This window comes from Danio rerio, chromosome 13 (assembly GCF_052040795.2).
Source record: "Danio rerio strain M-AB ecotype USA chromosome 13, GRCz13ab, whole genome shotgun sequence".
Lineage (NCBI taxonomy): Eukaryota > Metazoa > Chordata > Actinopteri > Cypriniformes > Danionidae > Danio > Danio rerio.
Window position 1 is genome coordinate 8446665 of NC_141033.1, and position 17445 is coordinate 8464109.

The 17445-nt window shown below is 38.3% G+C and overlaps 1 protein-coding gene across 50 annotated transcripts in view; it reads left to right on the forward strand.

The window, feature by feature from the left end:
* The window catches only part of col13a1 (collagen, type XIII, alpha 1), a 199905-nt gene that overhangs the window by 149060 nt on the left and 33400 nt on the right, over positions 1 to 17445 (forward strand). For 46 of the 50 annotated variants that reach the window (XM_087278861.1, XM_087278866.1, XM_087278878.1 and 43 more), the window contains 13 exons: positions 1434 to 1460; positions 3095 to 3121; positions 3251 to 3307; positions 3394 to 3417; positions 3572 to 3634; positions 6361 to 6405; positions 6489 to 6623; positions 7957 to 8028; positions 8209 to 8253; positions 10479 to 10529; positions 10680 to 10706; positions 10800 to 10886; positions 16795 to 16848. In XM_087278861.1, coding sequence (XP_087134987.1) covers positions 1434 to 1460; positions 3095 to 3121; positions 3251 to 3307; positions 3394 to 3417; positions 3572 to 3634; positions 6361 to 6405; positions 6489 to 6623; positions 7957 to 8028; positions 8209 to 8253; positions 10479 to 10529; positions 10680 to 10706; positions 10800 to 10886; positions 16795 to 16848 — 714 coding nt within the window. Of the gene's footprint in view, positions 1 to 1433; positions 1461 to 3094; positions 3122 to 3250; positions 3308 to 3393; positions 3418 to 3571; positions 3635 to 6360; positions 6406 to 6488; positions 6624 to 7956; positions 8029 to 8208; positions 8254 to 10478; positions 10530 to 10679; positions 10707 to 10799; positions 10887 to 15758; positions 15795 to 16794; positions 16849 to 17445 lie in introns of all 50 variants that reach the window. The other 4 variants (XM_087278903.1, XM_087278902.1, XM_087278904.1 and 1 more) reach the window with 2 other exon arrangements.

Genomic DNA, 17445 nt, shown 5'->3' on the forward strand with positions numbered 1-17445 from the left:
TTGTGGACTGTTTTTCACCAGATACAAATTTTTAGCTTAGCTTCAAGTATTTAAACTTGAAATGTGATTAAGACAAATTCCATGCTTTTGGTGTAAGCGTGTTGGTCATTCCACCTCATTCATGTCATGTGGCAGTAATTTGCCTCTATTTGCATGTTTGCAAATATATATATATATATATATATATATATATATATATATATATATATATATATATATATATATATATATATATATATATATATATAATAACAATAATATACAATAATATAATATATATATATATATATATATATATATATATATATATATATATATATATATATATATATATATATATATATATATATATATATATATTACCAATACCATTAGGAATATTAGGATTTCATATTTAACCACTTTATTTTATTTAAATTACCAACATTACAAATAGCTTTAATAGTCAAAAACAAAAATATTTAAACAAAATATCTAATTTTTATAATAAAATGAACAAATGTTAGAGAGGCTCTTAAACTTGATTAATAAAATGTTACAAAATGTGCGCCATGGTAAAGGTAGATCAACATCTGTAAGGTGTCAATAATAATGATACAGTTAACCTAAAACTCTGATAACAAAACAAATTATTATAATCAAATCTGAGCTTTCATTTAAAGTAACTAACCATTATTATTCAAATACATACTGCAACATTACAAATTGTGAATTTGGATGACTACATTAGCCCTATGCTAAAAAAATCTTTCAAATGAGGAGCTAGTGGCTGGGATGCACAGTAAAAGAAACCAAAAAGCCAATCTGGCGACATCCTTTTTCATTTACAATCTCCTCACTGCTGCTATACGGCACTCATTTTCACGCATATTGTTATTCTGACCTGAAGTGACAAGCACGAGCTTGTGCTTTGTGTTGTCTGAGGTGATTAGTCTGCCGTTATTACTAAAATGTGTATATTCCATACAAAGTGTGAAGCAGATTGGTTAGTTCTTGGTTAGTTCAGATGTTTTTCAACTAGGTGTACCTGGAAAATGCACACGCACTACGTGCCTCCATTGGAAATTACTAACTGACACCCTAAGCTTGTTGGCATTGCTTCCAAGGTGCGCACTCAGCAGCTACAATTTAATCTAACTATTGCGATTCATACTTCATACCGAACCATTTTTATTAGCGATATTGGCAATGGTGTCTGGTCAATGAATACCAATATCGATTTTATCACCCAGTCCTACTTTGTATGTACTATTTATTCACGTAAATACTCAATTTCTGTATTTGGTGTGAACCCAGCATAAGTACTTTCATGTCTACTGTACATCTGATGTTTTTTCTTGATATACTGCAGCATGCCAAGTCTAACAAAATATATACCGTTATACTGTAAATATGCTTTAGAAGTAAAATTCAGTTTCGTTATTTCTTTTTAGGGTGAGAAAGGTGATCAAGGCATAAAGGTGAGCCATTGACTTTTTATTGCTCAAATGTTTTACTTCAACACTGTATTTTAGGGTGTATTTACACTTTGGTGTCTTGATAATTTGATCTTGATAAAAACAGTAAATTCCTACATTTATTTCTAATATGCAAAACATACGCTATTAAAACAAATGTTAAGATATTAAAATTGATTGATCATAAGTTCATTTGGCCCAATACACTGACAAAAGTCTTGTCATCGATCCTAGTTGTAAGAGCAACAAATAATAATTTGACTTCTAGTTGATCATTTGGAAAAGTGGCAGAAGGTAGATTTTTCAGATGAATCATCTGTTGAACTGCATCCCAATCATCACAAATACTGCAGAAGACCTTTTGGAACCACCATAGACCTATAAAATCATGGTTTGGGGTTACATTCAGTATAGGAGCATGCGAGAGATCTGCAGAGTGTATGACAGCATCAACAGCCTGAGGTGTCAAGACATTTGTGCTGCCCATTACATTACAAACCACAGGAGAGGGCAAATTCTTCAGCAAGATAGCGCTCATTATCATACTTCAGCCTCCACCTCAAAGTTCCTGAAAGCAAAGAAGGTCAGGGTGCTTCAGGATTTGCTAGCCTAGTCACCGGACATTAACATTATTGTGCATGTCTGGGGTAAAATGAAGGAGGAGGCATTGAAGAGGAATCCAAATAATCTTGATGAACTCTGGGAGTCCTGCATGAACGCTTTATTTGCCATTCCAGATGACTTTATTAATAAGTTATTTGAGTCATTGCAGAGATGTATGGATGCAGACCTCCAAGTAGAGGACCTGATTTCTTGCGGCGCAGGAATGAATTTCAGAATAAAGCACGGGAGCGGTTGGTAACTGGTGTAATTTTGGACGGGATTGGGCGGTCTAACAATATCACTCCCAACTCCCGTGTGGCGGGTAGAAAACGGGGCGGGTCGGACAGCGGGACAGCGAATGCTGTATTTAAGCGGGAGCGGTCGGGTTCTGGCTAAAACCTGGCAGGAGCGGGATGCATTTTAAAATAAATGCTCTTTAGGTCATGTGTTTACCTCACTATTGTGTCATGTTTTGCCTTTGATTCATTGTTGAAAACACACGTTGTAGGGTTGTATGTTGTCCGGTATGTGCTGCATTTATATTTCAGTCAGGTATCGACCAAGACCCTTCTTTTTAAACCCCTTAATTTGGACGGTATTTTTAATCCATACAAAGGGCCATTCAAAAATCTAAAAATCACATCTAGAACCATGTCAAAAATGCAAGGCATTCAGCTTCCTTCACTGATTTCAATGTGAAATTAACATCAGCAGTGCTCTTTAAGAAAGCATCACTGATAAACCCTTCCTGCAGCTCTGATACAGTTTTAGGTTAAAACAAGTTTTATTTATGGAAAATATTATAAACTGCCAGTGTTTGGGTGCTCTGCATTTGTCTGAGGTAATTAGTCTAATGTTATTGATGAAATGTGTATCATTCAAATAAAGTGTGAAGCTGATTGGTTGGTTCTTGTCACATGCCACATTTCTGGGCAGAAGCACCAGAATTTGTTTTAATCAAACCAAGGATGGGTGTGAATATTTAGCATGCTTTTGAGGGAAAATATCATAATTTTATATTGTCTGCTTTGCAGGGTGACCCTGGCCTGGAAGGTCCAAGGGTGAGTAGTGTGTGCAAACTATAAAATCAGCAAAACTAGTTTTCTACTGATTGAGAAAATGATATCCCAAGTTTATCAATTAGACATTAATCGTATATCCTAATTGATTGTATCTCCATCACTGAACAGGGTCCTCCAGGGCCAACTGGGGAGCCAGGAAAAACTTTAGTCAACAACAACGAAAATGTATGTCCTTTTCATGTATAGGAATGAATCATCTTTTTATTTATCGTGAAAATTGTTTTCATTTTTTAATTTTGTTGTGTTTTTAGGATATTCGTAATGTGCGTTCAATGGTAAGTGTCATCCTGAAAGCATGAGTCTTGATTGCATTTATTGCATGGGGAGGATAATGCATATTTGAATACAAAAATTGTTGGACTACATAAACAGATAAACAGTGAACAGCTCTATCAGTGTATATTGAAGCATATATTCATGTTATTCTAGGGTGCTCCTGGTCTGCCTGGACCTCCTGGGCCTCCTGGTCTTCCTGGGACCCCTGGTTTAAAGGTGAATAATACATTTTCTTTCCTTTATGTCAGAGATTTCCAAACTCGGTCCTGGAGGGCCGGTGTCCTGCTAAGTTTAGCTCCAACTTGCTTCAACAAACTTGCCAGAAAGTTTCTAGTATATCTAGCAAGAGCTCGATTAGCTGATTCAGGTGTGTTGGATTAAGGTTGGTGCTAAACTCTCCAGGGCGCCAGCCCTCCAGGACTGAGTTTGTACACCACTGCTTTATGTACGGTTAAAATAGCTAGTCACCTCACAGCAAGAAGATTGCTGGTTGGATTCCTGGCTGGGTCCATTGGCATTTCTGTGTGAAGTTTGCATGTTCTCCCCTTGATCACGTGGGTTTCTTCCTGGTGCTCCCTACAGTCCAATACATGCATTATAAGTGAATTTGATTATCTGAATTAGCTGTAGTGTATGGCCTTGTTTGCACTACCACTGAAATGTGACCCAACTCTGATTTTTTGCTCATATATCCTTTCTACGACCATGTAAACACGAAAAAAACGCATGCTTTCGGATATTCAGAGATCGGTTTCAGGCCTCCTTCATATGTGGAAATAAATCAGATATAAATCGGATATATGACAATGCGACTATAATGTAAAAAGGCAGACCAGATTTATTGAGGCATTCCGTTTTGTATGTCATTAAACTTGCTTCTCTGCGCTTTAATGACGTAGAAGAAAGAGCGTGGGTGGAGACAACAAGACGGTAAACAACAACAACAGGGAACATGTCAGTCGCCACAATTTGCTCCCACCAGACCTGAGATCTCTCTCGTACCTACAAATTCCTCTAAATGGTGGAGGACACCATATATGAGCCATAGGGATAAGCTGCGATGACGGACCTTTCCCTCCACCTCAAAATCATGTTAAAGTTGGGCGAAGCTCGCATATTACGCAGAGCTAAATGCAAGACAATTTCTTCCATCATGGCTAGTGTGGCGCAGATGCTAGAACCCACCTTTACGCATGCGTGACGTCGTAAATTGTATGGCAAATGTAAACACATAAATCAGATGTGTGTTACAATTAAAAGAAGGTGTAAATGGACAGGCAAAAAAAATCTGATAAAGGCAACTAATCGAAATTGGGCATCAAGACCTGACAGTGTTAATGGGGCCTATGAGTGTGTCTGTGTGAATGAGAGAATGTATGGGTGTTTCCCAGCACACTGCAAGCTGGAAGTGCATCTGCTGCATAAAACATATGCCAGAGTAGTGTGGTGAATAGGGTAAATCAGGTACTAATATACCAAAGTATTACCAAATATTACCAAAAATAAAAATTCTGTTATCATTTACTCACTTCAAGTTTTTTGTAAGTATCCTGGTTAAGATTTTTGTTCAATCATATCACAAGTAGAATAGTGAGCTAATAAAGTTATGGCTACTGAGAATGTGTGAGTGATCTAAAGTGATGTCGCGCGTCACTGCAGTAAACTGCGGCACAGCACAAAATGGTCTAACACAAGAGATACATAGGGCGAAGCAGTGGCGCAGTAGGTAGTTCTGTCGCCTCACAGCAAGAAGGTTGCTGGTTCGAACCTCGGCTCAGTTGGCGTTTCTGTGTGAAGTTTGCATGTTCTCCCTGGGTTCCAGTGGGTTTCCTCCGGGTGCTCCGGTTTTCCCCACAGTTCGGTACAGGTGAATTGGGAAGCCTAAATTGCTCGTAGTGTATGAGTGTCTGTGTGTGTGTGAATGTTTCCCGGAGAAGGCTGGAAGAACATCCGCTGCATAAAAATGTACTGGATAAGTTGGCGGTTCATTCCGCTGTGGCGACCCCGGATTAATGAAGGGACTAAGCCGACAAGAAAATGAATGAATGACAAGAAATACATGGCCAGCAGGGGGCAGTTATCTAACATAGCGAACATGCTGAACTGATAAACTGTAGCAGCCAGAGCACGTGAGCAAAGCAAAGCAGTGTGACGCTCAGCTAAGCATTCTGTTCCATGGTTGTGCGCTTGCTCGCTAGTAAACCAATACCGCTTAGATCCCACGCCATCTTAAATTCCTCTTGTAGGCTAACTCAAATTTTTTGTAACTAAAAAAACCTTAAATAACTGTCTAAAGTTAAAGCACTTCGATGAAATGTTTCTCTATCAATGTGTCATTCTTTCTTGTGCTTTTTTTTCTTTCAGTACACAAAAAATGCGCTAAATAAATACACATTACTTACTTAATTACTTACTATATGTGTATCTATATAGCATATTTATCGTGTATGGCCATAAACCCAAAGCACTTCACAATCATATGACGTAAAATCAATATGGGGTTTAAAAAACAATTCAGTATCGAGCGAAAGACCTAGATATTTAAATTCATCAACAGTAGACAACTGTAATCCTCCTATCTATGACGTAATATCTATGACCTAATATCTATGACTTAATATCTATGACCTAAGTTTGTAGGTCAATCGATCGCAAGGTGATTTATACATGACAAACAAGCCCCAGTTTCTCACTGATATGTACAAGAAGGACGTGCAAATGGCACGTATAAAAAAATACAGCCCATTAACGTAGAAAATGTAGCCAGCAATGTCTTTTGGATTTGTCTAGTTAATGTTTCACGTTTTTTCTAAAACATAGCCCTGCGCACATATTTCCAATAAGCCTGGTTTGCTTATATCATGATTTGTGATATCATTGATTTATCGTGTCACTGTTGACTATGCTGGACTTTTTCATAAAACTTCATGTTGTTTTTACAGGGTGATGTTGGACTTCCAGGTCCGCCAGGTGTTGATGGAGAAAAGGTAAAAAATATTCTGAGCAATCAGACATTAGTCCATTGGTGGATGTATTTCAGCAACACTTGAATTTTGATTTTGCTACTTAGGGTCCAAGAGGAAAGCCGGGAGAACCAGGACCCATCGGCCCTCCTGGACCAGAGGGAGCACGAGGAGAAGGAGGAGTCATGGGTTTCCCTGGGCCAAAAGGAGACAAGGGAGACATGGGCCCCTCAGGATCGCCTGTGAGTGACTGTACCAGCTTTTCCCGTTATAAATACCCTGTCTGACCACATTTGAGGGTGCTTTCACACCTGTGAAGCGATCCAGTTCTTCCGAAACAGGGATTAAAATTGTTACATTGTTGCTCTTTGCTCTTGGTGCGGTTCGCTTCCACACTGCAAAGTTTCTAAACGGACCAAAAGAGCTAAAACCAGTCCCGTGCGAGTAAACTCTGCTCACATTGGTCAGCATGTCAGGGTTTATTTTGCAGAGTCCCGCTCAGCTGTCAGAAGAGTTGGTGGTTTGGTGGTGTTTAACAAAGTGCGTGCGACGTGTCTGAATAGCGAGGAGAGATGCGGTGGGGAGGGGGTGAGAAGGGTGCACGACGTATTTGAGGACCCGGGGGGAGACGCGTGATTACCGAGAGATTATCACTCGTTTTCGGGCAACCAGACGACTGCCGAAACTTCCCGCCCTACTCATAATTCTCTCTTCATATAGCCGTATGCCTATTACACATCCATAAAACACTGTGATATTACCGCGCTCGGATCGTAGCGCTTTCTCACTGCAATCGATCCGCTCCAGAGTTCGTTTCAATCGAGCCGAGACCACCTCATTCAGGCGATCCCGAGACGATTGATTTGGCGCGGATCCTAGCACGATTGCTGGTTTCACATATGCCAAATAAACCGCGCTAACTGAGCAAACGAGGCAGGTTCCGAAACAAAAGTGTAGGTGTGAAAGCACCCTGAGTTTGTTTTCTTTATCCCTATGATTAAATAACACTAATATTAATCGAAATATCATAATATTCATATATTCATCATAATAACCATATTAACCACATTGCCATAACCAAGTTATTGTAAAATAACTGGAAATTGTAGTAAAATAGATGATTTTTGCATGTATTAAAGAGGTGTGGATTCATTTAAACTGAATTGTCCACTGGATAAAACAAGAATGCATCTCCAGTACTTCCAGAGCTCAGTGTATTTGTTTGTTTGTGATATTCTGATTACAAGAACTTTGGAATTTTCCAATAACGTTAGAGTATGTAAACACCCTTATCAGATTAAACCAGAATGTCGACCGTAATGATTTGCATGTAAATATTTGAATGAGTGGAATCATTTTGAGTGCCTTGATGAATTTCTTTTAAGTTTGTTGTGGGTGGGCAGCACTGCGTTTATGAAAGCCTACTAATTGTTAATCCTCCATGTTGGATGCTATGACTTCAAATGTCTCCTGACCGTGGAGCTTGCTTTCAAGTGATGTTCACCAATCCACTTCTCCAATTGACTTTTCTGTCTATTGTATTTTCTATTTCCCCATTTTTTCCTCATTCTGTAGGGTTTAGATGGCCCTACTGGAGAAAAGGGGGTTTCAGGGCCCCCTGGCCATATTGGATTGCCAGGCCCAATGGTACGCAATGGTGCTCCTCAAGCAAATAGATGTCATAGTTGAAAAGACATCAAAGTACTCTGGGGTTGTGGGGGGAGGGGGGTTGGGGGAGGAGCAATGTATTTCATCATGCCAGTTTTGAATTCTGTTAAATGAATGATACAGTTGAGTATTCCCTCTCCCCTTGTTTTTTGTCATTAGGGTCAGAAGGGTGAACCTGGGGAGAAAGGAGATAAAGCAGAGCTGGTATGTTCCACACTTCAATATCAATACACTTCAATACACACACAAACAAACACATATATAGTATATATATGAGCAGTATCACACAAGTAGCAGTGCGATATGGCTGAATATCGGCACTGGTAGGAGGTGTGCGTTGGAACGAGGCCGCAAGCCATTTGTTTTAGTGTCTCCACAGTAATGATATACAGCCATATCGCACTGCTACGAGTGTGATATTGCGTTTATACAACAGTTTGACCGCATAATCATCTATGTAAAAAAGAAAATTAAACACGAGTCTAAAAACCCTTTTGTACAAGGAACTACTTTCTTCCGCCATTCCTTCACATCTGCAGCTGATGTCAGAAAAGCAGAAACCGTTGCTACTTTACCAACATCATAGAGCTAGTATTTGAATGATTCTCTAGCGTAATGTCTAAAGTGATGACAAAACTGCTGATTTTTCTCACATCCGTCTACAGAGATATCTTCTTAGAGTCTATTACAGTCTACAGTATTTCTCAGTTGTAATCGGTATATTGTGACGGGTGCCAGGTGTCCCACCGTTTACCCAGAGACTTTTAGGAATGAAAAAAGTAGACGAACTATTTTTCTCTTCCTATTGGACTTTATGCATTTCTCATGCATTTTGTATGCTGTCGACTACATACAAATATGTCACAAAATAAAATGTTACGTTATTAAAATAAAAGTATAATACAGCGGAAGAGCGACCATCACACACTTTTCCTTAGAGCAAGCTGAACTGAGCTCCCATGCATGCGTGCTTACATCTCAAAGGTAAAACGACCACAGAAGAAGTCCTCTTAAAGGGGACATGACATTTATATACAATGCATATCAAACATTAAGCGACCGTTACAATATCACAATAATTAACCCCGAAAAAAAAAGCAGCGCAATAACTACAAGACTCCTGTTGTGTTTGCGAGAAGGAAAAACGCTAAACAGATGCGGGCATTTCATCTTTATTTCTGCCAACACAACACACACAACACCTGATGTGCGAGTCCCATATCTCACACTCAATGCGTTACAATTACTTAAGGTAACATTATAAAAACTGCAATGCAATATGCAAAAGAGAGAGATCGACTTGGAATATCACTTACCAGTTTAATAATAATTTGATCCACTGAAGTTACGCTGTTTTAGTCTTCTATGGGCTTATTATCAAAGTCTTTTTAAGGTGTATTCTATTATGTGGTCCTTTTGCCATTTTGTGGATAAAAAACATCCACCGTCTTTGGTCTACTACTCAGTATGGCAGGCTATGGCTGCCTACGAGTTGTCTCTCAGAAATTGTAAATATGTTAAAATAGGCACTACTCTTAAAAAGTAAGCTGCATAGTTGCAATTTAAACAACTATATTTTCGACTAAAAAAGCCTCAAAAGCACATTATGTTGTCCAACAACAGTAATATTTGTCAAACTGTAGACCGTCTTCTGCTTGTTGACTGTATGTGGGCACGGGTGCTGACATTACTTAAATATCTCACGACTATCAGCCAATCAGATTCGAGAACCAGACAGAACTGTTGTGTATATATATATATATATATATATATATATATATATATATATATATATATATATATATATATATATATATATATATATATATATGTATGTAACCACGGGGACTGACACATACAACTGGGGTAAGATCCAAAAGCAGGTTTATTCTTCGTCAGGCAAGCAATGGTCAATACAGGTGCAAACGGGTATGTGTAGGCAGTCCATAATCGTAATCAGGAACAGGCGAGAGGTCAAAAGGCAGGCGGCAGACAAAGACAAAGATGCTAACAAGGCTAAGGTCGGTAAACAAGATAACAAGACTGGGAAACTCGTTGTAGTGCTACTGACAGTAAACAAGACTCACTGAATGGGTGAGTGTGTGGCTTAAATAGTGCTTGCAATCAGTCTCTTCCAGGTGGTGCAAGTAATCAGTCTAGATGAGGAAGCATGTGTGAGTGTGACCGGAGTGCATGTATTAATATGTAGTCCAGAAATGGCGGAATTGTAGTCTATGGTTATTGTTAGTGCAATCCAGTGATCTTATGGAATCATGACAATATATATATATATATATATATATATATATATATATATATATATATATATATATATATATATATATATATATATATATATATATATATATATATATATAATTTACCTAAGTTGGTCATTAATAGACATTCCCTTTTCTGTTTTTCCTAAGGTCTATGGGCCTGCTGGACCTCCAGGACCTGCTGGGCCAGTTGGGCCAATGGTGAGGGCAATGGCTGCTTCACGTAAAGCTTATATGTATATTATGGTTCAGCCACTTAGACGATATTTGTTTGTCTAATGGACACCCGTGTGGTCGTTGATGGTGCATTTGTCAAGAGGAACTAATTTGTAACTTTTTGTTTCTCATCAGGGATCTCCAGGTTTGTCAGGACCAAAGGTTGGTATTCCTGCCCAAGCCCCTTTTATATTCCAGTATTGTCTTTCATATGCTAAACAAGGTTGTGGATCTGATTTATTCTTTCTGGTTTAGGGAGAGCCAGGAATAGGCCTGAAAGGAGAGAAGGGATCATCTGGACAAAAGGGAGATAAAGGAGACAGGGGCCATCTTGGACTTCCTGTAAGTACCTTTTCATTCATATCTTGAATGCTAGCCAATATATCAAATTAGTTGTGGTGAGACGAAAACAATAAGTACATTACTTCTTCCCCATGAAACCAGTGCATAAGTAAATTGAAACATTATCGGAAAAGCATGTTTGTTTAAGCTTTGTGCTTTATATCAGTGTGCTGCTATTTCATGTGTCTTTGTTATTGTCATGGTTCAAAGCTAAGTGTCATCACATTGCATGAATCAGTGGATGTCCACATTTGGCAATCGTATATACAAGTGTCATCATGTAATCATCCTGTCACGCTGTTTTATACACGTTTTAATAGATTACCAACAAGTTCCTGATGATAACTCACTGATGTCCAAGTTATTATTTCAAAATACTGTATGTGGTTGTTTATAAATGTTTCCTTTCTGCCCTGTAAATAGCATGCTATACTGTAGATTTTATTACCGTGAACTTCAGGGGTCTTTTTCAGACGTCTGGTGTATATTTATGGTGTCAAAGTCATTGATAAACTTGTTCTAGTCACAGCATCAATGGCACAGTAACTCCTTTTTAAGGCAACTCTGAGATTTCAAAATTGAGATGTTGAATACATGGTACACGGTTTTTAAATCAGCATGTGTCCTGTTTTTGATCGAAAATAGCATATTGAATGTGTTAGATGTATGCATGTAGTGATAAAAATTCTATCTAATGAACCAAGTAAAGGGAATAAAAATTTTATTAGTTTATAAATGTATTTGTGCTGGGCAACTATTAAAATTTTTAATTTTTTATTATTTGCTTGATTTATCTGCGATTAATCACATTTTAATATGCAAAATTCAACAATTAATTTAAAAGTGTATTGCACAATTTTATTTTAAAGGTTCTGCTATAGGAAAAAAGGTGCAATTACACTTCAAACAACTGAGGAGTTTATTATAGTTGTATTATAGTTATATAACAGTGTTCCTTTTTATGAACAGTTAGAATATCTTGTAAGTTTAAACTTAAACATTACTGAAAGTCTGTCCTCTGAGTAAAAGATATGCAGGATTAGTTGGCGGTTCATTCCGCTGTGGCGACCCCAGATTAATAAAGGGACTAAGCGGAAAAGAAAATGAATGAGTGAATTACTGTAAATCTAAAACCAAGGCCAGGGCATTTATGTCTTATTATGTTTAGGTCTTATTCTCAGATAACCAGCTTGATAAATAAGAGCTTTATGAACTACAGTATAGAGATCTGGGCGGGACTGAATTTTTAATGCCGCTCCCGCCAGGTTTTATTCCACACCCAACCGCTCCCGCTGTATAATCAGTATAATAATATTCTACCCGACCTGGGGTGCGTTTTCCAAACAACGACGTAACTCGTGGCTGAACTATTACAGTTTTAAGCAACGTTTGGGAAAAGAACGATGTAGTGATGAGTGTTTCCCAAAACACGTCGGGTTTTCTCTTTCTGAAAACGTAGCTCTATGTACAGTTCTGGAGATCGCGAATTATGTAGCCAGAAGTACGTATGGCTGCATTTCGTCTATAAAACTAAACTCTATGGGGAGGCATGATGTCGGTCTTATTCACTCTTACTACCTGACCGCTTACCTCCATATGGACAGCTTTTCCACTGTTACCAGTTTGTCCAGTTAGCTTGTCAAGTATGTTGGTGACTTGAGACACAGGGAGGAGTTGACCATGACAGTGGAGTTCAAGTTCTGCGAAGAACAGTTCTAGAAAGTGGGTTAGACAAAAACAGAAGCCAAAAATAAGATAAACAATAAATAACATGGTGAAAATGTGGTCAAATCTGAAAACGTGGTCAAAATCAGGCGAGGGTTTTCTTTTTCTGGATTGCTTTTTAAAACTGTGGGTTGGGTTGACGAAAGTGAGTGGGTGAGTCAATCGGTGCATTCGAAAACAGTATTTATTGGGTTTAGGGAAGGAGGGTGGGTTAGTTGATTGGTCAATCAGTCAGTCGTTCAGTCAGTTAAACAGTCGGTCATTCAGTCGACAGTGGCCTCTTACACGAGGACAGCAGGTGCGAATGACACTCGCGAGAGAAATTTGAGATCTCAAAAAACATACACAGCGGCCTCTGGTGGATTCACGAAAACAAAAACTGCAAAAAAATATATCTCCTGGGACGTATTTGATGATCTCCAGAAATGTATATAGAAGTACATTTTCAGAATGAGCCTGGGTTGTTCAAACTAATTGTCTGCAGTAATTAATCAATGAGATAATAACGTGTTAACTTGCCCAGCCCTAAAATTTCATATTAGTATATTCTATTTTCCCTCTTCTTGTCGGTTTGTTTGCTTAAAACATGCTATAATCAATATTAACTTTTCAAATCTCCCACGTCATGCTATATGTGGAGCAGTGTTTTTGTGGCATGCAGATATCCTGCCTATGTATAGTGTTCCAGTAAAGTCACTTTGAGGTTTCAGTTAGCATGCTGCCTTAGAGGGTAGTGAACAGCAAGGCAGCTCACTTGGTTTTGCAATCAAGCAATTATTTACAAGGATTATTTTTAGTTTTTGTATCTCTTTTGGAATTTATATCCCACCTGTTGTCATTTTATCCCCATGCACAAAGATCAAACGAATGATTGAAAACAGCATGCTGTATTAAGAACCAGCTTGTTAACTCACATGCACTAAGAAAAGTAGACCTTACATTTTTGTCTTGTTTCTCGTCGAAACATCTAAAAAAAATCTTGAATTAAGAAGCATTTCCCAGACTAGAAAAAAATATGGAAAATAATTAGTCAACATTAAGTGAGGGTGAAGCAGTGGCGCAGTAGGTAGTGCTGTCGTCTCACAGCAAGAAGGCCGCTGGTTCGATCCTCCGCTCATTTGGCGTTGCTGTGAGGAGTTTGCATGTTCTCCCTGTGTTCGCGTGGGTTTCCCCCACAGTCCAAAGACATGCGGTACAGGTGAATTGGATAAGCTATACTGTCCATAGTGTATGAGTGTGTGTGTGGATGTTTCCCAGAGATGGGTTGCGGCTGGAAGGGCATCCGCTGCATAAAAACTTGCTGGACAAGTTGGTGGTTCATTCCGCTGTGGCGACCCTGGATTATTAAAGGGACGAATGAATGAATGAACATTAAGTGAGATTTTCCTTAAAACAATCTAAACCTGGGGTCTCAAACTGCCGGCCTCTGGGCCATTTACAGCCCGCCCGAGATTCGGCCCGCCAAAACATGTATTTTTGAACCACTATCATTGTTGTGCAGTTGCGTCTAGCCACTTGTGGTTTTGACCCACCACCTAGACGACATTTAAAGTAATGCATTCATATTCTTTTACTTTCATTTTCTCTTAGTGTATGGTTGAGAGTAACACACATGCGTTTTAGTTCTATGGCCGATTTAAACATTAAAATATATGTTTGTAAGTGCTCAATTTTGACTAAAGCTCTGTTTTTGTAAATATTTAACATGACTTTTGATTATTATCAGTTTTATACCACTTGTATTTTGTTTTACACTTCATCGTGGCTTAGATGTTTTGCTGGTGGTGTAACAAATATGATAATTTTGCTAATGTTTAAATGGTCTCATTCGATATATTTTACTCATATGCTTATTAAGATTTGCATAAAAAACTATGTAGGTTACATTAGTAAAATTGTACTGCTAGTTGAATTTAACTTCTTAACGTAAATTTGAATTTGTACATACTTTTCCCCTTTTTGTTGTAGTATTACAAAAAAAAAAAAAAGAAAGATATTGAGAAGAACAATTGCCAGTAAAGTCACTTAAGTTACCCAAACTGCGCTATTCTTATGCTATTGGGACAATACAATTGGTTAGGACAGAATAATAACTAGTATGCCTATTATTTGTAGTATTTTCACAGCAATTTAAACTACCGCTTCTGACTGCATGTACTCTATGGAAGAATGACTGAGTGTGTGTCTTAACGCTTGGCCATACACACAACAACCACAGATATACAGAATTATTAGCCCCCCTTTGAAAGATTTATTAGTTATTAAATGTTTCCCAAATTATGTTTAACAGAGCAAGGACATTTTCACAGTATTTCTAATAATATTTTTTCTTCTGGAGAAAGTCTTATTTGTTTTATTTCAGCTAGAATAAAAGCAGTTTTTAATTTTTTACGAATCATTTTAAGGCCAAAATTATTAGCCCCTATTAAGCTATATTTTTTCAATAGTCTACAGAACAAATTATCGTTATACAATAACTCGCCTAATTACCCTAACCTGCCTAGTTAACCTAATTAACCTAGTTAAGCCTTTAAATGTCACTTTAAGCTGTATTTCAGCTGTATTTTAGCAGCTGATGTGTGACAAAGTAAACGTGCTGTCTCTACTTTTTTCTTGTACTTGAATATTAAAATGGCCTCCTATGAATTGTTAGTCACTGAAATGGCCCCCCGCCAACTTGAGTTTAAGACCCCTGATCTAAACAATCTGCCAGTTGAGTAAGTAAAATAATATTATTTCAAACCAAAACCAAGATTATTTTACTTACCCCACTGGCATGAAATTTAGCTTGTTTTCTAAAAAAAAACTCTTAAATTGATTTATTATTTCTGAAAACAAAACAATGTTTATTTACTTGTCTACAAGTTGTTTTTTGCTTGAAGAATTGTTAGATATTTGGACAAGAAACAAGACAAAGACTCTAAACAAGAAGCTAAAAGCTAAAATCCCAACAAAAGGAGTTACTGCCTGTCTTTTACATGTCATCTTCAACACGTCACCCTTCCATCAAAACTAGTGTTGTTTTTATGTGGCACACGAGTCACTGTTTCACTCACCCACCCTTTCCTCCCCCACACTTCTCCCCTCCCTCCCTCTCCACCACCTCCATCTCTCCTCTCGCTCTGTAACTCTTTACACACTGTCCAGGGGGCTCATGGTTTAGACGGCAGGCCTGGTCCAGTGGTGAGTGGCGCAAGAACCGTTTCCATCATCCACCCTTCTATTTCCATCCATCCATCTCTTCTTTTCCTGCCCAGTCTGCCTGCTTCTCTTGTTTGTTTGTCTGCCTATGCTTGAGCTGTTGCTTGCTGGTCTTCTGTCCTTTCTGTGTTGTCTAATGGTCAAGGCCTTGTTTAGATCTCTGTTGAGGTTACATCGGCATGAGTAAGACTTTGATTTGACTTTCTCCCTAAGCCTGTTTGGCTGTTGCCTCTTGCTGTTTCCAGAGGTACCACGCTCGGTTTATTTCTCAACCTGTCAACACACCAGTGACTGAAGGGGAGCATGGCCAAACACTTATAAACATCTCTCTCTCTGTCTGTCTGAAATGCACTTTCCCTCTCTTTGAAAAGTGCCTACTTGGTAATCTACCAAAGTGAATAATCCTTTTGCATTTCATGTCGTCACAACCCTCCATAGCACTATATATATATATATATATGTATATATTCAGCGCGTCTGACCTCTGTTGACCTTTCAAAGGCTTAATTCTCTCCAAGCTTCAAAGCTTTATTTCATTCCAAGATAAGCTTTGACCTTGCAATGTCATATACCAAGAGAGAGCATGATGGGATGCGGCTGCATGAACAATTACAGTATGGCATACAACTATATATAAATGGCTGAGAAGCAAGACTCCTGAAAAAGCAAGATGTCTAACAGCCCTTCTGTCCAATCCTCTCCAAGTCACGGGAGGAAAATGGAAGATGGATTCGCTGTTATATTTACTTGTGTGTCTGTTTATTTCCACTTAGATCAACAAACTTTGGAGTTTTGTCAAATTCCTCAGCAGATTGGAGCTTTTAAACATGCATTAGGGTTTTCAAATTGGGCTTATTCAGCTCAAAGAAGTTTGTTGATCTATTGGTGCTCAAGAATGACTAGACTTTCTCCCCTTTTGACTTCGTCACCCACAATCATCCCTGCTGTCGAATCTCACAAATGTTTCTTTCTTTGTTCGAAGGGTCTGATAGGACCAGCAGGAGTTCCTGGACCTGCAGGACCAAAAGGGGAAATGGTTAGTGTTTTGGTTATAAAATAAACGATCATATGTGCGAGCAGGGCTTAACGTTAACTTTTTCGATCACCAGTCACTGTGGCTAGTAGATTTCCAGCATTACTTGCATCTTACCATAACTTACCATTATCACTTGCCAGAATTTTGTTGTTAGGAATTATTGAATATTTTATATGCATAAATTAGACTTTGACAAGCTAAAATTATTTGATTTAGATTTTGTCCACATGCCTATATACTTGCTTAATGTGCATGAGCTAATGGGTTGTGAGTTTTCATTTCACATGACTTTTTAGGGCTCAAAATTAAGGATTTACCAAATTTATCTCTGACCACACACACACACAAAAAAAATTTGTTGCCACAAATGTTAAATAATATCTCAAAACAAGCAAAATATAGCTGTATACATGCACTTTTTTTCAACAAAATTTTTCTTTGAAAAAAAAAAACTTGCCCTGTCTTTGGGCCTTAAGGCTGATTTATACTTCTGCGTCAAACGCACGCGTATGCTACGGCGTTGACGCATAGCCCTACTCCGTGGCCGTCGGCGTCACTGACGTGCACCTCTCAAAAAATGTAACTACATGTCACAAC